General features: G+C 44.5%; 1 protein-coding gene across 1 annotated transcript in view; it reads right to left on the bottom strand.

Moving 5' to 3' along the window:
• CFAP299 (cilia and flagella associated protein 299) overlaps nt 1-27,668 on the bottom strand; it is a 272,842-nt gene that overhangs the window by 206,711 nt on the left and 38,463 nt on the right. Inside the window, exon 3 of the mRNA XM_081960436.1 lies at nt 4,970-5,060. Within this exon, the coding sequence (XP_081816562.1) occupies nt 4,970-5,060 (91 nt within the window). The remainder of the gene's footprint in view (nt 1-4,969; nt 5,061-27,668) is intronic.

Raw genomic sequence — 27,668 nt, 5'->3', positions numbered from 1 at the left:
TACGACTGTTCTTGCTTCAGTCGTTACGTGAATCGCTGCAGTTGGTAAATTAGTAATCTGGTTTTTCAGTGAATCTGGCTTGCCCGTTGATATTGCTTGTCAGAAGGTCACAAAAGGGGATCACATCACCCCAGAATACTGCAACCGTCATAAATATGAGTCAATTGCCAAATATCTGAATTTTGATCATGTGACTATGGGAATGCTGCAGTGGCCGTAAGTGTGAAAAATGATCATGTCACTTTTTTCAGTTCCACTGTAACTGTGTACAGTCACTACATGAAGTTACTAATTATTGTAAGTTGAGGACTACCTGTACACTCATTTACCACCTGTCCTTCTCTAACCTTGTTTTCCACCTTTCCTTATTGAGCCATGAGCTCTGCCTTGCAGGGACAACTTCTGAGGTAATTCTTGACCTAAACTTGCTTTATCTCCCTCTCCAAAACCTCAGAGTTTATACAACTTAGCCTGAAAATCTCAGGTTTTCGTTTCTCAAACCTGGTTTGAGAAGAAGCTTGCAAGTTCATTTCAGTTCAACTCTGCAAATCAAAAATCGACCGAAATGAACCTGTGTCCTAGCCTACTTTTTCCTTTTTAAAAAATAAATAAATAAATCATTTTTAAAAAGTCAGAAAAGGAAAACAAAATAGCATGGGGTCAGAGAGAGAGTGGGGGGAAGAGAAAGGAGAGAGATTGCAAGGAAAATATTATTTTTTAATAAAACTCATAAACAACCTTCTGGCAAAGGTAAGATATCTGAGCTGGTGAAATGCCATTTCTCCTTCTGAAAACGCCTCGCTACCTCTGCACCTTGAAGCAAGAGTTATTTATACGCATTCCAGCTATTTCCAGGAAATACAAAGTTTAATTACATTTTACACTACGCCGGAGAGCGAGAATCTAGTATATGCTTCATATTTCAGGCATAAAAGTTATTTGCTTGAAATTAAATTATGATTAGCCACGTGACGGAGATAAACTCTGCACGGAAATCATTCATTTCAGCAATATGCGTTAAATCAAAAGGGGAATAAACATTTTGAGAATTTTTTTCTTCTGCTTCTGCAGCATAAAAACTTGATGAAACGTAGAAAATAGCAAAACATCCCAATACTTCAGCACAACCCAATTCACACATTCAGTTTCTTTCACCAGAACAAACAAAAATAGTGCAACAGGAATGTGCGTGCCTACATTTTCATTGACACAATGCTAAGACGATACTGCTAATCAGTAGTGAACACGGTAAACTTTCAATATAATAAATATGAACATGCTGCAAACTGGGAATTGACAATGTTTTCCCCAAATATCTGCAAATCAGTTTATTAAATTGAAAGGTTTCTCATCTGGCTATCTGTGTTTGCATTAATCATTTGATGATTAGACTGCCTATTATTTGGGAATAACTTAAATAAGGTAGATCTTGGATATATTGTATAACAGGGGTGTCAAACTCAATTTCATTGAGGGCTGCATAGCATTGAGTTTGATCTCGGAAGGGTGGTGGGGTGGATGTGGCCAGGGTGGGCGTGGCCAGATCGACATCACTCGTGTTGGGAGCCTCCTGAAACCCCGCCCCCTTTGCAAAAATGGACGTGCATCGTCTTTGGGAGGCTTATAGAGTGCTCCAGAGGGTTGGGGAGGGCAAAAATGAGCGGAAAACAGGCCTTTTTTTGCTCATTTTTGCCCCCCCCCCCAGCCCTCAGAAGCACTCTATAAGCCTCCTGAAGGCTATGCATGCTCTTTTTTTGACAAAAAATGGGCCCGTTTTCACAAAAAATAGGTCATTTTTGGAAGGGCCGGAAAGCACAATTTTTTTTAAAAAAAAATTGCCTCTTCAAAATCTTGGTGCGTCTTATGCTCTGAAAAATATGGTACATTACTTTCTTTCTCTTTGAATTCCTAACATCCACCCTTCTGAGGACCTCATCAAATCCATCTAAATGGCATTTTACCACCTGTCTTGCCACAGTTAAGTGAATCCCTGCAGCTGATTAGTTAGTAACCCGGTCTGACTCCCCCATTGACTTTGCTTGTCAGAAAGGTCGCAAAAGGGGATCGTGTGACCTTGGGACACAGCAACGGTCATAAATATGAACCCGTTGCCAAGCGTCTGGATTTTGATCCCGTCACCATGGGGATGCTGCCAAGGTCGTAATTGTGAAAAACGGTCACAAGTCACAAGTTTTTTCGGTGCCGTTGAAACTCTGAACGGTTACAACCATGTTACTAACTTAACTGCAGTGATTCGCTTCCCGGCGGTTGCAAGGAACCTGGTAAAATGGGGGCAAATTCACCTAACAACTGTCTCGCTTAGCAAAGGAAATGTTGGGCTCAGTTGTGGTTATAAGTCAAGGACTACCTGTATTTTAATATTTTTGCAGTTATACCTTTTCTACATCTGCAACACAGGTGGGCTGCTGGGGGTTTGCAGGGATTCGGGAGAACCTCTAGCTAAGATTCGGTGCAATTCGGAGAACCCCAAATGCCACTTCTGGCGGGCCCTGCCCACTCCACAATGTCCCTCCCATGAGTCCCCACATAGCTTGATTTAAATGCAGGTAAGTTTAGGGCATGTGCAGACACTCAGGGAGGGCGAAAACTGAACCTACCAGAAGTTCGGGAAGGCCAGAAATGGGCCCATTTGCAGCCTTCAGAGGGCCTACGGAGCCTGGGGAGGCCGTTTTCACCCTCCCAGAGGCTCAAGAAATGCCTCCAGAGCCTGGGGAGGACAAACACACACACACATATTGCCGTCATGATGCAAAGAGGTTGACTAGGCCACACGCATCATGGCCACGCCCACTCAGGATCCAGGCAGTGAACCACTTGCTACTGTGTTTCCCCAAAAATAAGACAGGGTCTTGTTTTCTTTTGACCCCCGAAATAAGCGCTTGGCCTTATTTTCAGGGAGGTCTTATTATTTTTTGAGGTGTAGGAGGTGGCTAGCGTGGTCACCTCATGGCTGGTGCTGTGATGCCATATTTTCAGGGAGGGCTTGTTTTTGGGGGAGGGCTTATTTTAGCTCATGCGCTCAAAAGCCTGATTGGGATTATTATCCAGGGAGCAGCGGTGAGTTCCAACTGGTTCGGACCGGTTTAGCTGAACCGGTAGTGGTTTGGTGGCCTGGGTTGCTGGAACGGGCAGCGACCCAGGCCTGCCACGCTGCCGAACCAATTGCCATCTTGTTTTTCGGTTCTGCGCATGGACAGAACAATTTTTATTGTACTGCGCATGCAAGCACCCATGAGTGAACCGGCAGTAGCTGCTGCTAGAACCCACTCCTGTCGGGGAGGTCTTTTTTTCGAGGAAAAATTTTTGAAGCCCTGATCTGCAGCCTTATTATTTTTCAAGATTGTCACGGCATGCATAACCCTCCTTTCATCAAGTTTTTCTTTAATCCTAATATTTATAACATTAGTCTCAGTTTTCCTATCCCAATCCTTACCATGCAAATCTCTAAAATAGTCCTTCGGGCATTCTCTCGATCCAGTTTGATCCTAAATTCCATCACTGTTATTTTTATTTCCATTCTCTTTGCTGGAGGCTCCTTTTATTTCTACTTCCTAACTAAAATTAATCATACCGAGACAAATTGTAAAATATATTATATCAAACCGATGGAAATAGGCAATGTTACACTGTACTTTTGAAAAGATCTGATTAGCTTGGTTTTTCAGGTAAGTTTTAGATTGTAAGGCTGCTGGATTGATAGCAATATATGGAAGATGAAAGCATATTTTAAGATGTTTTTAAGAAAAGATTGGATATTCATTTGTCTGAAGTGGTGTAGGGTTTCCTGCCTAAGCAGGGGGTTGGACTAGAAGACCTCCAAGGTCCCTTCCAACTCTGTTATTCTAAATCTAAATATTGTTTATTCTCACATGTTACTAATAATCCAAGTTTTTGCACGCCAAACCCGTAGTAATGCCGGCAGGAACCCACCCTGGTATGCATTTATTCCCAGGTGGATGTGTTCAGATATATTTTCTGATTTTACATTCTCATATTTACAGTTCATAATTCCAATATCTGAATGCTAGATATTCATTGCATGCCGATGTAGGCGTACAATGTAAGTTAAAACCCATCTCTCTTCTAGAAAACTCACCCCTCTCCTAGAAAATGAAATATTTTAGGAAATATTAAAGGGTAGAATATTTACCCCTAAAACGGAGGCAGAAACTCAGCCCCCCCACCTTTGTCAATGGGCAATTAAGGCCTGAGCCAGTCTATTCTACATAACAAAGATCTGCCTCCTTCAGGCAAAGCCATAATAAGAATTCCAGAGCCCTTTCATTACATCATCACCAGAGGTGTTATTCAGCAGGTTCTGACCACTTCTGGAGAACGAGTAGCAGAAATTTTGAGTAGTTCAGAGAACCAGTAAATACCACCTCTGGTTGGCCCCGCCCACATCTATTCTCTGCCTCCTGAGTCCCAGCTGATCGGGGGGGAATGGGGATTTTGCAGTAACCTTCCCCTGCCATGCTCACCAAGCCACGCCTACCACACCATGCCAACAAACCACACCTACAGAACCGGTAATAAAAATGTTTGACTCCTGTTACTGATCATCACCTAGCCACAGCTCAACCAAGCCTGGGAGATAGACAGCCTACAAAGTTAGCTAACTTTGACTCCTCCCCACTGGGAGTCTGACCACTAATCAGAATACATTTCTTACACAGGAACAGGAAGCTCCAAGGCGGGGCCCAAGAGAGGATATAAAACCCAAGCTCTCTCAGCATCTCTTCCCTTTTTTCTCCAAGATCTTCAAGGCATGTGATCCCCCTCTTCCCCCCCCCCCCGGACCTCAAACCATGTGGTCCTACTGTCCACCATCAATAAACCTTCTTTCCAAGCAACTTCCATGAATCCAGTGTCTTTTTCCCCACTTGGGACTGAACCCAGAAGGACATTTCTTCCAACACCATTTATAGGACTTTTAAATTTTACTCACAGATATTTTCCCATTACGGTTGGCTTCTTCTCTCTCTGCCAAGGCCTTCAGAAAATTATCTTTCAGCTCCTTCCCAGCACTGGACAAAGTTCTAGAAATGAAAAAACAACAACAACAGACAACGGTGTTTAGCTTGCTTTTTTCTTGAGCCAAACAATTCCTGAAAAAAAAAGAAAATTTGATGAACCTTTCTTGACAGAAGACGTATCGATGCCAGGATTGCAGACCAAGTTAACAAATTCGGTTTTCTTGTTGCCTCTTGCCTCACAATCAGGAGGCTGTGAGTTCGATCCTAGGTAGCGGCAAGGATCTCTTTCTCTAGGCACAATGAGTATATATCTGCTGCAAACTCTGCATTGGCGACAGGAAGGGCATCCGGCCAGTAAACACTCAGCTCCATTCAGTTGCCCTGAAAAATAATTGTTTCTGGCATATGCCTAGCCATTAAGGTTTCTATGTGAACTCAGCCAAGAGTGGCTTAGTCAAAACAGCATGATTAAAACAACAAATCCTTATTGTAATATGTGGCTCCATCGATTAAAAGGGCTTTTTCTAGACATGCTTCAGGAGTGAAATCCAGCAGGTTCTGACAGGTTCTGGAGAACCGGTAGGGGAGATTTTGAATAGTTCGGAGAACCGGCAAATGCCACCTCCGGCTGGCCCCCGAGTGAAGTAGGAATAGAGATTTTGCAATATCCTTCCCCTACCATGGCCACCAAAACACGGCCACCAAGCCACAACATGCCCAGCAAGCAACGCCCACAGAACCGGTAGTAAAAAAAAAAATGAATTTCACCACAGATGTGCTTGATTAATAAACTCCATCCCTATTTCTTCTAAATAAGATTTTTGTAAGCTGCATTTAGAAAACAACTGATCAGGCCGCCCTGCTTTTGTTCCCAGGAGGCTGCAGGGAGACCTACTAGGCCCAAAATGGGGTGCGGAGGAGTGCAGCCCCCCACAGCCTGTTTTTGCTCCCAGGACGCTGCAGGGAGACCTACTAGGCCAGTGATGGCGAACCTATGGCACGTGTGCTGGCCAGCTGAGTTCACCCTTTTTTAAAGCCATTTTTTGCCCTCCCCAGGCTCCAGAGGCTTTATAGGAGCCTGGGGAGGGCGAAAAAAGCCTCCCCCGCACCTCCAGAAGCCCTCCGGAGACATCAGGGAAGCCTCCGGACAATCCCTGAAGCCTTCGGAGAGCTCAAAACGATCCTCCGAGCAAACCTGAAGTGGCGGGGGAGCCTGTTTTCGCCCTCCCCAGGCTCCTATAAAGCCTCTGGAGCCTGGGGAGGGTGGAAAAAGCATGTAAAAATGGGAGGGGGAGCGCCTGTAGTGCACGCATGCGCACTGGGGGTCGCGCATTGCATTATGGGTGCGGCACGCCCGCACACGACCCCCCTCTGTTTCCCCCCCCCCCCCCGCTTTTGGCACGCGATCCAAAAAAGGTTAGCCATAACTGCCTTAAACGTTTACCTTTGTCACTGCGCCTAACCAATACAAGGTTTGTCCTGTCATCTATAGCACAGTTGTTTGGCATGCAGTCCCACCACACCCCAGCAGCACCTGGGTAAGCTTAGTAATCATTTGCTTATCCATCCCATCCTGCTTCAGCTAACTTTGCATTCCAGTAATTCTATTTGGCTAGGAGTCAATTTCTTTATTAGGACAAAATCCTTATAGAACCACCTTTTTGATTTCAGATTAGAAATCAGTCATTTCATGTAGAAGGTAGCTAGGAATATGTGGATGGGTACCAGGTAATTTTGGAGATCCAGGTCTTCTCAGATTCTCTGGAGCATGTTCAATGATCAATGGCTGTGTGTATGTTTGTCTGTGTGTGTGTTTGTGTGTTTGTGTGTGTGTGTGTTAGCATAATTCTAGAACGCCTCAAGCAATTTCAACCAAACTTGGTACACAGATGACTTGCTTTCTGAAAACAAATACAGTGGAGGTAAGACACCCCTAACACCTCTTGGGGGGGGGGTGTTCTGTTAAGATACAGCCTGTTGTGCCTTAAAATGGCTTCTACTGTACTGCCGTAAAATGGCTTCTTCTATACAGCGCAGTGCCATGCCCTGGTAATGGCTTCAGAGTACTCCACAAGGGGGCTCGCTCTGGTAAGGAGGAAAATCCAACATTAGAAATTACATTTGGTCCAGACATATTCCCCCTATAAATAAATACCCGGAGAACACCGGGTTATCAGCTAGTTTGGTATAAGATTTAGGCTGCCAATGACGGAATTCACAAATGATGGGAGCTACAGATGGTTATTTTGTTTGCTTTCCCACTTTCCATGTAGAATAGATTAACAGAGTTGGAAGGGACCTTGGAGGTCTTCTAGTCCAACCCCCTGCTTAGGCAGGAAACCCTACACCAGACAAATGGTTATTCAATCTCTTCTTAAAAACTTCCAGTGTTGGAGAATTCACAACTTCTGGAGGCAACTTCTGTTCCACTGATTAATTGTTCTAACTGTCAGGAAGTTTCTCCTCAGTTCCAGGTTGCTTCTCTCCTTGATTAGTTTCCACCAGTTTTCTCAGGTGCTTTGGAAAATAGCTTGATTCCCTCTTTCTTTCTTTCTTTCTTTCTTTCTTTCTTTCTTTCTTTCTTTCTTTCTTTCTTTCTTTCTTTCTTCCTTCCTTCCTTCCTTCCTTCCTTCCTTCTTTCCTTCCATAGAATAAAATAGAATAGAATAGAATAGAATAGAATGATTGAGTTGGAAGAGACCTTGGAGGTCTTCTAGTCCAACCCACTTCTTAGGCAAGAAACCCTACACCACTTCAAACAAATCCAACATTTTCTTTAAAACTTCCACTGTTGGAGTATTCACAGCTTCTGGAAGCAAGTTGTTCCACTGATTAATTGTTCTCACTGTCAGGAAATTTCTCCTCAGTTCTAAGTTGCTTCTCTCCTTGATTAGTTTCCACCCATTGCTTCTTGTTCTACCCTCAGATGCCTTGGAGAATAGCTTGACTCCCTCTTCTTTGTGGCAGCCCTTTAGATATTGGAACACTGCTATCATGTCACCCCTAGTATATAGTCGCCCCTATATATAAAACATACATGAAGTGAACCCAAGGGTGCTTTTTTTTTCCCAAAAAGCAACTGGACTTTTGTTTTTGCTTGAAGAGGTTTTGCTTCTCATCCGAGAAGCTTCTTGCATCAGAACTGGATGAGAAGTGAAACATCTTCAAGGAAAATCCAGAGTTCCAATTGCCTTTTGAAAAAGCACTTTTGGGATAAAGCTACCAAATTTGGATCACCCTGCAAAGGATAGAATGTGCTGGGTCAGTTTTGACTGGAGGTACAGTTGTTAAGTACCAAGCCATGAAGAACTACCGTATTCTTCAAACTATAAGACGCACCGGTGTATAAGACGCACTAAGTTTTCGAAGAAGAAAGAAAAAGACGTTTTTGCCTTCCCTCAGCCCCCAGCAGACCTCTGCAGGCTTCAGACGGGCTGGGGGAAGGCAAAAATGCCCCTGTTTCTGCCTTGCCACAGCCCTGCTGAAATCTGCAGAGTGCTGCTGGGGGCTGAGGGAAGGCCAAAAAGCCTCAGTTTTTGTGAAAAATGGGCCATTTTCCCCCAAAATGGGCCATTTCCCCCCAAAATGGGATGCGGGATGGGGCTTCAAGAAGCTAAAAATGGCTGCATTCGGTGTATAAGACGCACCAACATTTCCACGCTCTTTTAGGGGGGGAAAGGTGCGTCTTATACTGCAAAAAATACGGTATATAGATCAATGGTGTCAAACTCAAGGTTCATAGGCCAGATCTGTCCCACGGGGTGCTTAGATCTGGCCCGTGGAAACAGTTCGAAGTTAGAACAGCACCCAAAAATGTGTCTTGTGACCCTTTTTTTCACGTTTACGGCGGTGGCGGCACACCCACGGTGACATGATCGAAGTGTTTTCCATTGAAGTTTCAAAAACGGGCACCTTGGGCGTGGGGGAATTTTCCCCATATGAAGCAATGATCTTTCTGTAGATACAAGAGAGGCAGGATATCATTTTTCCAACACCCTCCTTGCGTATGGATTGTGTCAAGAAAAGCTGTTCTTCCTAATGACTAATTGGGTTAGGAAGTTACTTTTTAAAAGGAAGTGAAACTCTTTAACTCGTTTGACGTTTTCTGGCCCAGGTTCAATGGAGAAAAGGGCCATAAAGGCCCAGTTGATGGTGACTTACATAATCTAATGTGCAGGAAATACCTTCAAAGGGGCCTTAATCCTGCCTACTTCATTCTTTAAGAAAATGAACCGTAATTGTAAAAAAAACGACACTTACAACTACAATTACGTAAAGCTTTTAAGAAATCAGGGCTGGCATTTTTCTCTCTCTTCTCTCTTTATTTTTCAAAATACTTTAGCTGCTTATGTACTTTTGTTTGAGTGGTTTCCATGGTGATCACAGATTTGGCTGACAAGGAGAAATCGACACCTGACATAATATTGGCAACTGCCTTACAAACAGTTAACAGCAAGCTAACAGCAATGCGGTCCTATCATTTCTCCAATATTCACAATAAAGGTTACTTTATCAACTCTAGGCTAACTTCATTTTAAAAAAAGGAAGTGCTACAGCCACATTGTTTGCTTTTAAGGGAGGAGGGCTATTTTTTTATTTTTCTTCCATGCAAATAAAGGGAGGAAAAAGGGAGAAAAAAGAAAAGTTCTTTAAAGCAAATATCACCAGTCTCTTTCTCTGTCTCACTGTCTCTGACTCTCTTTCTTTTCTCTTTCTCATTCTCTCTCTCTCTCTCTCTCTCTCTCTCATTCTATCTCTCATTCTCTCTCTCCATCCATCCATCCATCCATCCATCTATCATCTATCTATCTATCTATCTATCTATCTATCTATCTATCTATCTATCTATCTATCTATCTATCTAGGGACACGGTGGCTCAGTGGCTAAAACGCTGAGCTTGTCGATCAGAAAGGTCAGCAGTTCAGTGGTTCGAATCCCTAGTGCCGTGTAATGGGGTGAGCTCCCATTATTTGCCCCAGCTTCTGCCAACCTAGGAGTTTGAAAGTATGTAAAAAGGCAAATAGAAAAATGGGGACCACTTTGGTGGGAAGGTAACAGCGTTCCGGGGGGCCTTCAGCATTTAGTCCTGCTGGCCAAATGACCATGGAGACATCTTCAGACAGTGCTGGCTCTTTGGCTTTGAAATGGAGATGAGCACCGCCCCCTAGAGTCGGTGAATGACTAGCACATATGTGCGAGGGGAACCTTTACCTTAATGCTGCTATAACCATGACATTCCCAGATACAAATTTGCCCCCGAAATAACCGATGACTGGATATAAGCAATAAAGGGAAACTGTTTTCCATGTTCACTTCCCCTCTGACAGTGGAGCTGCCAAACCACAAAATTTTGACTTACTGTTACTGGAAACAGAATGTTGGGTTAGCAATTTGGCACGATTCAGAACAATAATTGTTACATAAAGCAGTACACGTTGTATATAATACAGATACCACTCCTGGAAGTCATTCTCATTCAAAGATACTTCCACGGTGTAAATGACAAGACAGCTAATATGTGCATTTCGGAGAAAGAACATTTTTAATTTTTAACAGACTTCAGAGGATAATTAGAACTGCAGAAAAAACAATTACTACCAACCTGCCTTCCATCGAGGACCTGTATACTGCAGGAGTCAAAAAGAGGGCTGTGAAAATAACTACAGACCCCTCACACCCTGGACATAAATTGTTTCAACTTGTACCCTCAAAATATACACTATAAAGCACTGCACACCAGAACAACTAGACACAAGGACAGTTTTTTCCTGAACGCCATCACTCTGCTAAACAAACAATTCCCTCAACACTGTCAAACTATTCACTAAGTCTGCATTACTATTACCATTAATCTTCTCGTTCTTATCACCCATCTCCTCCCACTTATGACTGCAGGACTGTAACTTTGTTGCTTGTATCCTTACGGTTCGTATTGATTGTTTCCTACTATGATTTGATTGCTTATTTGTATCCTATGACTATCATTCAGTGTTGTATCTTATGATTCGTGATGAATGCATATTTTCTTTTATGTACACTGGGAGCATATGCACCTTCTGTATCCAATCACACTTGGCCAATAAAGAAATCTATAGCTATATAGATGGTTCTATATATATATCTATATAGGTAGCTCAGTGGTTAAGACGCTGAGCTTGCTGATCAGAAAGTCGGCAGTTCGGGGGTTCGAATCCCTAGTGCCACATAACAGAGTGAGCTCCGGTTACTTGTCCCAGCTTCTGACAACTTAGCAGTTGGAAAGCATGTAAAAATGCAAGTAGAAAAATAGGAACCACCTTTAGTGGGAAAGTAAAAGTGTTCCGTGCGCCTTTGCCGTTTAGTCATGCCGGCCACATGACCACGGAGACATCTTCGGACAGCGCTGGCTCTTCGGCTTTGAAACGGAGATGAGCACCGCCCCCTAGAGTCAGTAATGACTAGCACATATGTGTGAGGGGAACCTTTACCTTATCTATATCTATATCTATATCCAGTAGCTATAGCTATCTGTCTGCCTGTCTTCAATTAAATTATTAAATAAAAATAAAAAACCAAAATATAACAAAACAGGAAGTGACATCAAAATTCTGATCATTAATCGTTTCCCAGAACTGAATCTAATTTCTTTGTAACATTTCGATAGGTAGGTTAAAAGGTGACATTTCAAAGAGTTTATCTTAAGATGCCAAAATTGACATTCTGCCATACCCCAGTAGGTCACCTTCAGGGTTTTTTTTTTCTGGCCACTGTTAAAGCTCTCTCGGCTTTGAAGCACACTTTTAAAAAATAATAATAATAAATTGGGTTGTGGTTTGGGGAGTCTTAGCGCTATAAATATATACTTTCTCAGCAGTCTGGGAGAAATAACTAAGCAAAATCTAAAAAATATAGAGATCAAAAGTATATGAACCTTGGATCACACTGTACAAGAGGCCCTTTTCAAAATAAACATCTTTAGATCAAGTCATAATATTAGTCTAGTTTTGGGCGGGGACGGAAAATATCTGTTATATTATCACACACTTTTGCTACACAAGATACAATATCCCTTTACAACTAAAAGACTCAATGCATCATATACCGATGAGCAGTAGATGAAAGACTTTGTAAAAAGTAATAATTAAGCAATTTTCAAATTTTGATTTGAATGGAAGTTTTTTCTAACAGGCTATGCAAATAAACAGCGAACTTTCCTTTAAAAAAAGGCACAAAGATTACTTCTAAGAGATTTGAAGAAAAGCAAGCTTTTTGCATCTTGGCACTTTCTCTTTTAGCACAAGATGTTCCTTGGATAATATGTACCTGAAATGTTTGTCTTGCTGACCGCAAATTAGTGAAAAAAAGAGTTTCCCCCCCCCTCTTAATTTGCAGAGAAAGCTGAAAAAAGAAACGTGCTGGGAAGCCAAGTTAAAAACTGGGGAAAGTAAGCCACTGGTTGTACAGGTAGTCCTCAACTTACGACCACAATTGAGCCCAAAATTTATGTTGCTAAATGAGTCATTTGTTAAATGCATTCTGTCCCCTTTTACGCCCTTCTGTTGTGCCCCACCGGCAGCCAGCAGAGCTGGCAGCAGAGTCAAACAGTGAGGAGGTTGGGGAGGACCGGACTGGCCCACCAGTCCTACCAGTTTGGACTGCTTCAGCCGAACCGGTAGTGGCTTGGCGGCCTGGGTTGCTGGAACCAGCAGCGACCCAGGCCTGTCACGACCCCAAATCAGTTCTCTGGGCAGTGCCATAAGTGGAGCCATCTTGGTTTTCACTTCTGAGCATACGCAGAACAATTTTTATTGCACTGCGCAAGCACGCATAGCACGCATCAAGAGCACATGCAAGCGCAGCACACCCATGCCCGAACTGGAAGTAGTGCCTGCTGGAACCCACCCCCTGGGCCAGTCCTGGAGGCTGAGGAAAGCTCAGAGGAGGGCTGCGTTCCAGAGGCAGAGAGGAAGCTAGACAGGACAGATCCTGAAGAGGAAACTCAAATACTTTGGCCACCTAATGAGAAGGAAGGACTCCCTGGAGAAGAGCCTCATACTAGGAAAGATGGAGGGCAAAAGAAGAAGGGGACGGCAGAGAAGATGGTGGCTGAATGGAGTCACCGAAGCAGTCGGGGTGAGCTTAAATGGACTCCAGAAGATGGTAGAGGACAGGAAGGCCTGGAGGAACGTGGTCCATGGGGTTGCGATGCATCGGACATGACTTCGCAACAAACAACAACAACAAATTAAATATGAAGCCAGCAAGGTGATATGGCAGCAAGAAAAGGCAAATTAACTGTCAGGCTGCGTCAACAGAAGAAATCACTATTCTGTTAGATTCTTGGTCAGATTCCATCTCAAATAAAAAGTCCAATTCTGGGCACCATATGCAACCAGGATTGAAGCAAAATAAAAAAGGTTTGACAAAGGGCAACAAGATAGATCAAATCACTGGAAATAAAATTCAGTGGGGAAAAAATGGGAACAAACTGGATATGCCTAGCTACGGAAAGAGAAAACTGCAGAACGCAACGGCTGTATCCAAGCACCTGGATGACTGAGAAGACTTACTCTCTAATCTTTCTAGAGTGCAAAACACAAAATAAAGAATTTAAGCTGGAAATGTTTCCAGGAAACTTTTTCTTAATAACAAAGTGTACTTCAAATGTGAAACCTCTGACCTGAGCAAGCGGTGTGTCCCTCATTAAATGGCTGTCTTCAAACCGATAATTATCTTTGTGTGTGTGTGTGTGTGTGTGTGTGTGTGTGTGTGATTTTTTTTTCAATTTGGAATTTCTGCACAATGAATTTCTGCAGGGTGCTCCTAATGGTCTCAGCTTTATGATTGAAAAGGGCGCAGGTGGATAGTTTCTCCCACTGCTGGACCACAAATGAAGATCCACGCTGCAAATATCACGAGACCTAAAACAATCCCCATCTTGTTTGGATCACCGTCAACACAAGTGAAGGTTTGTTTTTTCAGCTGCCGGAGGGTTTAGACAAAAGACGGCTGCCCAGAGCTTCACTTAAATACTACGTTGGCCAGGCAAGCGGGTGGAAGAAAACCACATACCTGTGCAATTTAACAGATGGTGCAGTTAGCAACAATGAATGAACACAGCACTTCTAAGCGGGGGGGGGGGGCTTAAGTGAGTATACACCTCGCCACAAGGCTCTTATCTCTTCACGCTTGGCTGACTGGCCATTCTCTGTTTCAACTATCAAGACCCTGTTATGCAAATGATGGCGAGTCAGAAGATAACACACCTGTGTTTGCCTCCATCTTTAATATCCCAGAGAAGGTTTTCATTCAGGCAAGCATGCAGCAATGTTCAGCTCAGTTTTCAATCAGGCAGGTGAAAGGGCTTTTCCACAGAGAACAACATTTTGCTGCCTAATAACAAGCCCTGACCTCAGGGCTCGAGGCTACTTTTGTCTAATTCGTTTAATTAATTAGACAAAGTATTTCTTCCATTTCTACAGAGGCTTATTATGCCTGGGCGCAACTCAGTGGCTTGTGGCAACATCAGAAGATTAAACGCACTTTAAAAAAAAATTTAAGATAAGAGCAAACCCAGAGATGGTAGAGAAAACGTAGAATAACAGAACAGAATAACAGAGTTGGAAGGGACCCTGGAGGTCTTCTAGTCCAACCCCTTCCTCGGGCAGGAGATCCTATACCAGGGATGGCTAACCTTTTTGTCCTCATGTGCCGAATTCACATGCGTGCCACGCCCACCTGCAGTCTCCCCCTATCCCCCATATATGTGCACGTGACCCCCAGCCCAGCCCGTGCATGAGTCTCCCGCATGCACAGCAGAGATGCAAAAATCAGGTGGCTGGCAGGTGGCATAGGCACATGGTGGTGGGGCTGAGCTGGGCGAAGGTGGAGGCTGATGGGAAAGATGGTTTTTAATGGTGGACAGGACCACATGGTTTGAGGTCCTAGGGAAAGAAGAAAAAGGGCAGAGAAGCTGAGAGTCCCTGGGTTTTATGCCCTGTCTGGGCTTTTGAATTTGAGTTTGTATTCTGATTGGTTGTCAGACTCCCATGGGGCCATGCAGGGGTAACTATGTAGGTTGTCTTTTGAGTCCCAAGCTTGGTTGAGCCTTGCTGGGTGTTGATGTAATGAAAGGGCTTTGGGATTCCTATTATGGGCTCTGCCTGAAAGAGGTTGTTGTGTAGAATAGACTGGCTCAGGCCTTAATGGCCCATTGACAAAGGCGGAGAGTTTAGTTTCTGCCTCCCTCTTAGGGGAAATAGTCTGCCTTTTTAATATTTCCTAAAATATCTCATTTCCTAGGAGAGGGGTTTTAACTTCCTGCACTAACAGAGGCTGATGTACTCTTACAACAACTCAAGCCAGTCCTCGGAAACTTTAAAGTAGCACAACGAGACACATGGAACGCATAAGAGTCCAAAATTAAAACTCACACCCCACAAAGAAATTGGGTGTGAAGCCCATCCATTACAGGATGACACCGTGGAAATATAACGAAGCTGTGAATCTCAGGACACCAACAGGCCTACCCTATTGTTATGGTTTCCACGAGTGGAATTCTATAAACAAACTCCAGATATAAATCTAGGAAATGAGGCTCATGTGTGAAGGAATACAATCTTCCCCAAATGACAGATCTTTAAAAAAAAAAAAAACGGGACCAACCAAGCAGAACTTTTGAACAGCAGTCAAAGAGTTGTCATCAAAAACAGCTGGAGACCATGATAAAGTTGTTCAGCTAGTGGAGTTTTAGTGGAGACGTTCTCCGGGTGCAAATTTCAGGTGGTTTCACGAAAAGTCCTCAAAGACCCAAATTTCTCGACTGCTTCTGTTATGTGAGTTGTAACCAGCGCAGCATCTCTGGTGAAAAATATGTCTCCACCTGTACTTACAGAGTGTCCAGCTGACATCTTTGAAGTTATGGGATAACCTCTGACCGCCTCCCATCTCCCTTCGCCTGACTGCCTTGCAGACCCACATGGATCTAAAGACATTCTTAGCAACGAGAAAGCCAGCAGATGGCTGAAGCAACCCATTCCTGTTTTTGAAGCGCTCCTGACAGGCCGCAGGGAGAAAAAGAAAAAAGAAAAAAGCAGAACAGATTGCACCACGGAGCAAGAAAAATAAAATCTGGAGACAGCATGGTGGAAGGGGAAGCGGAAGCCAGATGTTTTCCCATCTCAGCGTGATAAATTGTGCCATAACATTCAAACTGTCCTCAACCCAAAGCATACTCAACTTCTAAGGAAGGGGGTGGGGGGTGGATATTTGGGCTGGGGAATTCTGGGAATTGAAGTTCACACATCCAGGGGTAGGCTTCAAATTTTTTTAGCAAGGGGTTGCCTACTCAGTTGCTGGGTGGGCGTGGCCTAGTTGGCCTCCTGCACCATGGCTGGGGGGGAGGGCATTTTTGGCCTTCCCGGGCTCTGGAGGCTTTCCTCAAGTTTCCGGGAGGGCAAAAATCGCCTCTCCAGGCTCCAGAGGCCCCCTGGAGGCCGGAAACGGGGCCAAACTTCCAGGAGGCCTGTTTTTCGCCCTCCCCAAGCCTCCACGCACCTTGCACTTACCTGCATGTAAAATGGGCCATGTGGGGACTCCTGGGAGGGGAGGGGAGGGGTGGGCAGGGCCAGCAAAAAGTGGGATCTGGGGATTCTCCAAACTACACAGAATCTTAGTTAGAGGTTCACCAGAATTCCTGCAAACCCCCAGCAGTCCACCCCTGGGCACCTCTTAAAAGTAGCCAAGGGACTTCTGCGAGTCCTTTGGACTATACGGTGATCAAAACGGTCAGTCCTAGAGGAGATCAACCCTGACTGCTCTTTAGAAGGCCAGATCCTGAAGAGGAAACTCAAATACTTTGGCCACCTAATGAGAAGGAAGGACTCCCTGGAGAAGAGCCTCATGCTGGGAACGATTGACGGCAAAAGAAGAAGGGGACGACAGAGAATGAGGTGGCTGGATGGAGTCACCGAAGCAGTTGGCGTGAGCTTAAATGGACTCCAGAGGATGGTAGAGGACAGGAAAGCCTGGAGGAACGTTGTGCATGGGGGCTCTTGATGGGTCGGACATGACTTGGCAAGTAACAACTACCACTGGTCTTTATAATGTATTCCACACAGAGACTGCTAACACACATATGCTTTTGAGTAACTCACATGAAACATGGAAAAAGCAGTAGAACTTGACGCTGTGGAGTCAGCATCGTTGCCCTTGAATTATCAACAGCTAAGATTTTTGGAAAGCATTTTTAGTGTGTGTGTGTGTGTGTGTGTGTGTGTGTGAGAGAGAGAGAGAGAGAGAGAGAGAGAGAGAGAGAGAGAGAGAGAGAGAGAGAGAGAGACAGAGACAGAGAGAGACAGAGAGAGAGACAGAGACAGAGAGAGAGAGAGTGTGTGTGAGTGTCCCACTAGCAATATTAGGCTTGAAGCCAGAACAGATGGTAGTCTACGGAGATCAATGTCTGGGAAAACGCTGAATCAGCTTCGCATTCCACGTATTCCAATAGATATAGTTCAAAACAGCCAATCCAAGGATCCCAATGCACAGCATAAAAGCATTGAGCCCTGTTATTCATCGCCATCTTGAGACATTAAATGCTGGAAGCCTTCAGGAAACGAAACTTGCCAGTAGCCTGAGACAGATTTACCTTCCATAATTGACTTCCGATTTGCTCGGAGAGTTGTTTTGAGCGCTCCGAAGGCTTCAGGGACCATCCGGAGGCTTCCCTGACGCCTTCGGAGCGCTCAGAACGACTCCCCCGAGCAAACCGGAAGTCACTTCCGGTTTGCTCGGAGGGTCATTTTAAGTGTTCCAAAGGCTTCAGGGATTGTCCGGAGGCTTCCCTGACGCCTTCGGAGCGCTCAAAACGACCCTCCGAACAAACTGGAAGTCACTTCCTGTTTGCTCGGAGGATCATTTTGAGCGCTCCGAAGGCTTCAGGGACTGTCCGGAGGCTTCCCTGATGCCTCCGGAGGGCGTCCGGGGGGGCGGGGGAGGCTGTTTTCGCCCTCCCCAGGCTCTATAGGAGCCTGGGGAGGGTGAAAAATGGCTTTAAAAAAGGGTGAACTCAGCTGGCCAGCATGCGCATGTGCGCTGGCCAGCTGACAGGGCAGCGCCTCGCATGCCCTGACAAATGGCTCTGCGTGCCATCTGTGGCACGCGTGCCATAGGTTCGCCATCACTGACCTATGTATTACTAGAAAGTCATAGTCATTGCTATGAAACTTTGGTTTTGTTTTTTGCTATGAAATAGAGTGCTTGATCATATGATATATAAAGGACAATAATGAATCTAATGTATAAGAGTGGGATGACTTGAACGTTATGTATAATTGTAAGCAGTGATCATGTTATACTGGAAAAATTCTTTTCTGTTAAATGGACTAATGATGATGTAATGAATAATTGATACATACATGAATTGAAATATTCAATAACTATTTGGATTAACAATGGAAAATTACCAGCGCAGTCCGAAGACGTCTCTGTGGTCATGTGGCCAGTATGACTAAGTGCCAAAGGCACGCAGAACACTGTTACTTTCCCACCCATGGTGGTCCCTATTTTTCTACTTGCATTTTTACATGCTTTCAAACTGCTAGGTTGGCAGAAGCTGGGACAAGTAACGGGAGCTCACTCCATTACGCGGCGCTAGGGATTCGAACTGCTGAACTGCCGATCTTTCTGAGCGACAAGCTCAGCGACTTAGCCACTGAGCCATCACGTCCCTGGAATAGCCATAAGAAGGCATTCATATGGAACTTGCAAAGATCGCATATATCACATTTCAGACCAGAAAACCTTCTTGCCCTGTAAAAGAAATTAACCTGAAATATGTTTTTTTTTTAAAAAAAATATATAAGTAGATGTTCTCTGCTTCCCACTGGCAGAAAGATACTAACTGGCAAGCTACATCATTTCTGACATAAAGCAGGTGCAATGGTTAAAAAAAAAGAAGAAGAACAGATTACAGAATAGATTTCCAGATTTGTTTAACCTTATAGAAGACTTGTGGGATGAAGGTAAAAGGCTAATTAACTAGGCCAGGTAATTAAACCGTGTTAAAAACGCTATCAAAAATCCTGATATCTGAGCTAGCTGTTACATCGAAGTTTTCAATTTTATCACAAAAGACTTACTGAGGTTTTAATCATTATTGCAAGGAGCCAATTGGGAAAGAGAAGTGAAAGAGGACTGCAGTTAGCTAATGATCATTATTATTTACCATGTGATCAAAAGAGTTGTAAACATATATATATATATATTACTTTCTGAACTCCGCAAATTGCTATGAAATCGCCAAACTAACACGCCGAAATATTCATAAAATGTACTACTTCCTTGTAATTTAAGCTTGAAAATATCCAAAAGCAAATATAAATTGTAGGATGTCTTGGCTATTTCCTGAAAGTTCATAGCAACAGCACTTAGACTTATATACCGCTTCACCATGTTTTGCAGCCCTCTCTAAGCGGTTTACAGAGTCAGCCTCTTGCCCCCCAACAACCTGGGTCCTCATTTTACCCACCTCGGAAGGATGGAAGGCTGAGTCAACCTTGAGCCGGTTAGGATCGAACTGCTGGCAGTCGGCAGTGTGTTAGACCTGCAGTACTGCGTTCTAACCACTACGCCACCACGGCTCTAATGCAGGGGTGTCAAACTGGATTTCTTCGACAGCTGGATCAGCATTGTAGTTATCGGCTGCGGGGGGAGATGGGGACAGACTCCGGCAGCACTTTGTCGGCCAAAACAGGCTGCGGGGAGAGGCCTCGGTGCGGCTGGTTTTTGGCTGGCAGAATGCTGCTGGAGGCCGGGGAGGCCCAAAACAGGCCTCGCGGGACCTCTACGCAGCTCGTTTTTGGCCGGCAGAGGCCCCACCTTTGATATTTCCAGGTGGACCCCTCTGGTCAGATTTAAGCATCCTGGCCTTGAGTTTGACACCCCTGCTCTAATAGAAGGAATAACAGAATAACGGAGTTGGAAGGGTGTTAGCGTTCTAAATACCATGCATGAAATAAATCATTGTCCAAGGCAGAATCATCCTTAAAGTTCCCATTTATTCATACAGGCAAGTTAGCACGTCTATGGAATTCCAACTCTGATGTTCTTCCTGGAATTCCACCCAGTTGAAAGTTCATGATCTATCCCCACACCCCATAATCCATCACATGTTCCAATCATCATCTTCCACGCTGGCATCTACACCCCACTGCTTCCAGTCAGGTGTTGAGGTGCGGAGACAAAAGATGACCTTGGCTTCTATAAAAGAATGACAACAATACATTCCACAATCCTACTCCTTTCTATTCCCCCCTCCCAACTATTACACTACTAAAACACATAGGAAATTATAAGAAAGTGTGGCAGGCCAAAGATCCTAAAAAGAACATACCTACAGGCCTGACAAAGGGACTTTGAAGCTCTTCGAGTCCAACCCCCTGCACACCCTACAAGTGGTTGTCCAGCCTCTTCTTAAAAGCCTCCAATGTTGGGGGATTCACGACTTCTGAAAGCACGTTGTTCCACTGATTAATTGTTCTCACTGTCAGGAAGTTCCTCCTTAGCTCCAGGTTGCTTCTCTCCTTGATTAGTTTCTATCCATTGTTTCTTGCCTGGCCTTCAGGTCCTTTGGGAAATAGATCAACCCCCCTCTTCTTTGTGGCAGACCCTCAAATATTGGAACACTGCGATCACGATGAAATCATGTTGAAAATGCGCTCTGTTCTCCCATCGTTTTGCAGCTTGCCTTCCCATAGTCTGGCTTCTATCTTTTCAGTGTTGGATGCTTGCCACCGCAATAATTTCCTTCCAAGCCACCTGGCTATCAAGTGCAAAGGCAAAAAAAAACCCAAAAACCCCCTCTCGAAATTCAAATATTTAATCTTTGCCTCCTAATAAATTTCAAGGCAGCTCTTTTGGAATGTGAAGTCTTCATCATTGTGTCTTGTTTTATTAAGGTGAAGGCCTGGAGGTAATGTGAATGCAAAGGACTTTTGTTTTTCAAGTTTTTTTTTCTTTCTTAAAAAAGAAAGAAAAGAAAAAGAAAAACCCAACAGTTAGAAAGGATCGTTTCTGGATCTTTTTAATCTCCGCTTTCCTTTACCAAGTTATCGTCAGACACATGTTTTCACCTTGCTGGGTAAGGAATAAGGTCAGCCAGAGGCCAGGCTAATAAGCCTATCATGCATACTGTACTGGGAAGACACCAGTAATCATTTTTCTTCTGCCCTATAGGAAGCAGGAAACCCTCCATATGGTACTTATCAGCAGAAACAAGCTGGCTTTTTTTTAATGTGAAATCATCCCATGCAATTAATTAAGATTATAGTTTGTCGAATTCTTTTTCGTCTCATTATTGTTCTGACCTAGGCTTCCCAAGAGCAAGAAGCAAACTCCTCGTCCGACAAAAACCCCTTTTATTAAGTTACTGTGAATTCTGCTCATTCACATCCAGCAAAGTCTTTCAAGGGAGGATTTACAGTCACAGACCTTATCTGGCTTGGAGAGCTTCCAGGCCGATCTCTGCAAGACTTGGCAAGGACTCTCGGAGAGTCACGAACCAATGAAGCGAATTAATGGTCTCCTGCAAACTCCCCTCCCCTTTCGCTCCTCTTTTATTTCCTCTGGGAGGGGCCATTCATCGTCCACCTGTGGCCTTACTCCCAAGTCAACCCCTGTTCTTTAGCTGTTCCCTTCATCTAGCAACGCTTTGCATGCACACACTGGGAACAGGCTCCAGCTGTTCGTCTGCTTCACTGATGCCTGACTCCGAAGGCAGCTGATAACTGTCAGACGGCCCTGGCCCCCTCTCTGCCTCTGACACAGAGCCCTCATCAGAGCCTTCCCCAGACTCCAGGACCGGCCCATGTTCCTCCCCAACCTCCTCACTGTCTGAATCTGCTGCCACCTCTGCTGGCTGCTGGCGGACCACAACAATTACTACTCCCAATCAAGACTAGCCACTAAGGGGTCGGGGGGAGGCATACTTCTGTGTGTGGAAGAAAATGTTAGAGCAGGAGTGGGCAGCTATAGCCCCTTTATAACCTGTGGACTTCAACTCCCAGAATTCCTGAGCCAGCACGTCTCAGGTATTCTGGGAGTTGAAGTACACAGGTCATAAAGGGGCCAGTGGCCCATCCATGACCTAGATTAGTATCAACAGTAAAGACCTTCAAATTTCTAGGTTCTACTATATCTCAACATCAAAAATGTCATCAGAAAAGCACAACAAAGAATGTTCTTTCTGCGCCAACTCAGGAAGCTCAAACTGCCCAAGGAGCTGCTGATTCTGTTCTACAGAGGAATCATTGAGTCTGTCATCTGCACCTCTATAACTTTCTGGTTCGGTTCTGCAACCCAACAAGACAGACACGGACTTCAGAGGATAATCAGAACTGCAGAAAAAACAATTGCTATCAACCTGCCTTCCATTGAGGGACCTGTACACTGCACAAGTTAAAAAGAAGGCTGGGAAAATATCTACAGACCCTTCACATCCTGGACATAAATTGTTTCAACTTCTACCCTCAAAACAACGCTATAGAGCACTGGACACCAGAACAACTAGACACAAGAACAGTTTTTCCCCGAATACCATCCCTCTGCTAAACAAATAATTCCCTCACCACTGTCAAACTATTAACTAAGACTGTATTACTATTAATCTTCTCCTCATTCCTCCCACCCTCTTCCCACTTACGACTGCAGGACTGTAATTTTGTTGCTTGTATCCTTACGATTTATAGCGATTGTTTCCTAATATGATTTGTTAGCTTATTTGTGCCCTATGAGTATCATCAAGTGTTGTACCTTATGATTCTTGACAAATATATATTTTATGTACCCTGAGACAAGACAAATTCCTTGTGTGTCCAATCGCACTTGGCCAATGAAGAATTCTATTCTATTCTAGATACTATAGTTAAATACACCTGCTTGAATCACTCTGAAAAACCATGATGAGAATTCTCTATCTCAGGGGCATCCAATTCAAGGCTCCAGGGGCCAGATCTGCCTGTGGGGCCACCCTGGAAACAGCAAAGGATCAGCCTGTGGTGCCTCTGCCAGTGAAAACAGTTCAGGAGGTCCATGGGTAGCCCTCCAGAGCTCCGTTTTCGGTGGCAGAGGGTTGCAGGAGGATGTCCAGGCCGAAAACGGAGCTCGGGGACTGTTTTCATTGGCAGAGTGCTCGGGCCACCACAGGTACCCCCGACACAAGGGACGTCGAGCTGGCCATGCCCCCCTGGCCACACACCCCCAACTCCCCCGAGTTCAAACACAACCCTGACAGCTGGCTGGGGAATTCTGGGAGTTGAAGTCCACAAGACATAAAGGTGCCAAGGTTGAGAAACACTGGACTCTAACCAGAGGTGGCTTTTACATAATTTTGCAACCGGTTCGCCATGCACTTAAACTGTGGTCGCCCACACTGCACTCTTGCTTCATGAGTGCGCGTGCCTTCCACGCATGCACTTTCTTTGCACGTATGGCTTGCACGCATGCACACGGCTTAGAAAACGTGGCTAAATAGGGTGACATACAGCAGAGGTGCACCCCCCCGCAGGTCGCCAATATTGGTTCACCCAAACCAGTCCAAACGGGCTGAATACCACCACTGCTCCTGACAAGAAAAGTCAATGCGAAAGCCAGATTCACTAAACAACGATGCTACTAGCTTAACAACTGCAGTGGTTCACTTAATAACTGCGGCAAGTCGTTTGGTTACTAGCTTTTGTGCATCCATATTTTCAATTATGTATACAGTCACAAATTTTCCATCTAATGTAACTAAATACCTCACTTTCATTATACCTCACATATTCAATTACAGTTACAGCTGTATGCAATGGATGGGAATTTTTTATGTTGTCTTTTATGTTTAAAAATAAAAAATTATTTAAAAAAATAACTGCTGCAAGAAAGATCACAGAATGAGGCAACATTTCACTTAACTGTCTCACTTAGCAACGGAATGTTGGGTTCCGTTGTGGTCGTAAGTCAAGCACTGCCTGTATCCTACAGCACCCGCAAAACTACACCAATAACTCAGAATTCCTCTGTGCTTTAGTTTAGCGAACAACAGAAGATTTCTCTTCCACGATAGAACCTCATGCTAAGAAAAATCTGTTCATTACCAGAATAAAAAATTAGGGAAATTAATTTTACATTATCCGATCTTGACAGCTGAAGCTTTAAGCATAAACTGAATGATATTCATCAGATCAAAATTACTTCATCCCAGCTGATTGCCAAAAAGGCTAACTCAACAAAGATGATTGTTAGGGATTTTTTTTTTAAAGCACTCTTCAAATCTTTGAGCCTCTCACCAGTCAATGCAATAATAGACAGTAAGCCAGATGGAGCAAGAGCAATTAATACATGAGAAGCTGCCTTAAACAGCGAATAAGGAAGAGAGGAAGGAGAATCTAATTCCAGAACAGCTGCTAATTTGTATAACAGGCTAGCTCAAGTTTCAATAAACACATAAGCATTCGTTAGTAGCCACCGATATAGCCTACTCACAGCTTCTAAACTAACTCTTTGTCAACTTTGAGCGCTTCAGATGTATTTAATTACAATTCACCGAGATCCCAGCCAGCCTTGCTTTCAGGAGATTAATCCATTTAATGGACAACATCATGTCGAACAAGCCAGTTTTAAACTATCTTGAAAGCTGAACAAGATCACTCCCCCCCACCCCCATGGTGGTCCCATTGTCTTCCCAGTGCTAGTCTTCCTCACCAAGAAGACACATGTATGTCCAGGGGTGGGTTCCAGCTTCTGTTACTGCCAATTCGCCCAGGGATGCGTTTCGTTGCATGCGCATGAGCAGTAGTAAAAAAAAATGGCTTCTGCGCATGCACAGAAGCAAAAAAGAAGATGGGGGCGCTAGAACCGGTTCAGGGGCATGGCCAACCGAGTTACTACCTACTCGGCCGAACCAGTCCAAACCGGGAGAACCCACCTCTGTGTATGCCTCTGGTCTTTAGACAGATCGCAGCCTTCAGAATTCGGCTCCCATTTCTTTCCTGCTTCTCCCTACAAGGTTGAGGGTCCCTGTAGGGCTCCATCAGTTGCTATCACAGGATGTCTCCAGCAGCTGGGACCAAGGAGTGTGTGAGCCCAATCACTTATGAACCAGCAGTGTGCTGAAGCTGCCAAAAAAGCCAACACAAGTCCTAAAAAGGTAAAGGTTCCCCTCGCACATGTGCTAGTCGTTCCAGACTCTAGGGGGCAGTGCTCATTTCTGTTTCAAAGCAGAAGAGCCAGCGCTGTCCGAAGAAGTCTCCATGGTCATGTGGCTGGCATGACTAAACACCGAAGGCGCACGGAACGCTGTTACCTTCCCACCAAAGGTGGCTCCTATTTTTCTACTTGCATTTTTATGTGCTTTTGAACTGCTAGATTGGCAGAAGCTGGGACAAGTAATGGGATCTCACTCCATTAGGTAGCACTGGACTTTCTGGATTTTTTTTTCTTTGAAGATGTTCTTCAGCTCTGACTGGATGGTGGGGAAGAGCTGAAGAAGCTTCTTGGATGAGAAGGGAAACATCCTCAAAGGAAAATCAGAAAGCCCAGTGGCCTCTTGAAAAAAGCACCTTCAGGACAATCGTGGTCTAGATGACTGAGTATCTCCATAGAGACTTTGAACTAGTAACAAATTGTTCAGAGCATAACTCTGGAGATTTCACAAGAAGTGAATTAATCACAGCCTTTTTTGTTTTATTTTTAAGGACAAAACCCAACCTGGATTAAAGTTATTTGTAGACAATGAGTTGGTGCATAAGGGGGGAGGGGGGGAAGAAGAGGAGCTTAAAGACATCTGGAATTCATTCACTACCTTGCTTTAGAGACAGTATTCAAACACCGCTGATGATGAATAACTTTCCATCAACCTGACAACCCTGCAGAGGTCACAAATGCTTTTTTCAGAATTCAGCTCTTCCAGGAATGGAGGGATGAGAAGAACCAGATGAAGAAGCAACCCAACGTAAAGGGGGCCACTGCTCTTGTTTTTAAATTGGCTTCTCGGAATAGACACAGTTGGGTTAACCCAGAGGTGTCCAAACTTGGGAACTTTAAGACTTGTGGACTTCAACTCCCAGAATTCCCCAGCCAGCCAATTCTGGGAGTTGAAGTCCACAAGTCTTAAAGTTCCCAAGTTTGGACACCTCTGGGTTAACCCAAAAAAGAAGTCTCCATCCATAGGCCTCGTCAACAACAATGTTCGTGAATCTAGCTGCTTTGTACTGCTATAATTAGCAAACTCATGTACAGGTACTCCTCGAGTCCAAAATTTCTGTTGCTAAGTGAGGCAATTGTTCCTAAGTGAGACGAGAGAGACAATTAAGAGAGTTTTGCCCTGTTTTTTTATTTTATTTAGTTTGCCAAACATGTACAAGATAGCAGGTATAAGTATGAACATGGACATGGACAAAGGAAATGAGTACAAATAAATGGGGACAGTAGGACAGGGATGGTAGGCACGCTGGTGCGCTTATCCACGCCCCCTTTACGGACCCCTTAGGAATGGGGTAAGGTCCACGGTAGACAGTTTAAGGTTGAAGCTGTGGGGGTTTGAGGATGTAACAACGGAGTCGGATAGAGCATTCCAGGCGTTGACCACTCTTTTGCTGAAGTCGTATTTTCTGCAATCGAGTTTGGAGCGGTTTACGTTGAGTTTGTATCTATTGTTTGCCCGTGTGTTGTTGAGGTTGAAGCTGAAGTAGTTGTTGATAGGTAGGATGTTGTAGCAGATAATTTTATATACTACGCTTCGGTCAGACCATAAGCAGCGTAATTCCAGGTTGTCCAACCCCAACATTTCGAGCCTGGTGGCATAAGGGATTCTATATGATATATGTGGTAGTAATTCCTGACTCTAGAGGGCGGTGCTCATCTCCGTTTCAAAGCCGAAGAGCTAGCGCTGTCCGAAGATGTCTCTGTGGTCATGTGGTTGGCATGACTAAACGGCAAAGGCGCACGGAACTCTGTTACCTTCCCATCAAAGGTGGTCCCTATTTTTCTACTTGCATTTTTCACATGCTTTCGAACTGCTAGGTTGGCAGAAGCTGGGACAAGTAATGGGAGCTCACTCTGTTTACACGGCACTAGGGATTCGAACTGCTGAACTGCCGAGCTTCTGATCGACAAGCTCAGCATCTTAACCCCTGAGCCAAATATACATTTCCCTTTATGATAGTTCTCTGGTGATATGCCTAACAAAAATAATTCTAATGTTTAATAGAATCTTAAAGATGGAAATTAGCCACTTCTAAAACAACAGTTCAAAACACGCATCTGAAATCTGGTCATTTTGCTATTGAATATCAACCACACGATCACACAGGATTTGGCGTGCGAGGGGACCGGGGGGACAGAGATACCCAGTGAGATCCCAGAACCGCTGCCTGTGATGTAAAGGGCTGCCCACCTTTAACCAGGATCATGTTTCTGCCATTAGTTTAGGCCAGGGGTCAGTAAACTGCGGCTCTGGAGCCGCATGTGGCTCTTTCCTCCTTCTGCTGCGGCTCCGTCACCAGTCGGCACCACAATTTTGAGAGGAGCTTCCAGTGGGGCGGGGGGTAGAGAGAAGCACAGTGCGCCAGGAGAAGACTCTATGGCAAGGGGAGGGTTTTCCAGTTGTCTCCACAATTGATAGGGCTTTCGGTTATGACAGGTAGAGGAAAAAG

Source organism: Natrix helvetica (genome assembly GCF_964273705.1).
Source record: "Natrix helvetica genome assembly, chromosome: 7".
Classification (NCBI taxonomy): domain Eukaryota; kingdom Metazoa; phylum Chordata; class Lepidosauria; order Squamata; family Natricidae; genus Natrix; species Natrix helvetica.
Note: the sequence above shows the minus strand (reverse complement) of the source record. Positions and strands in the feature narration are given on the sequence as shown.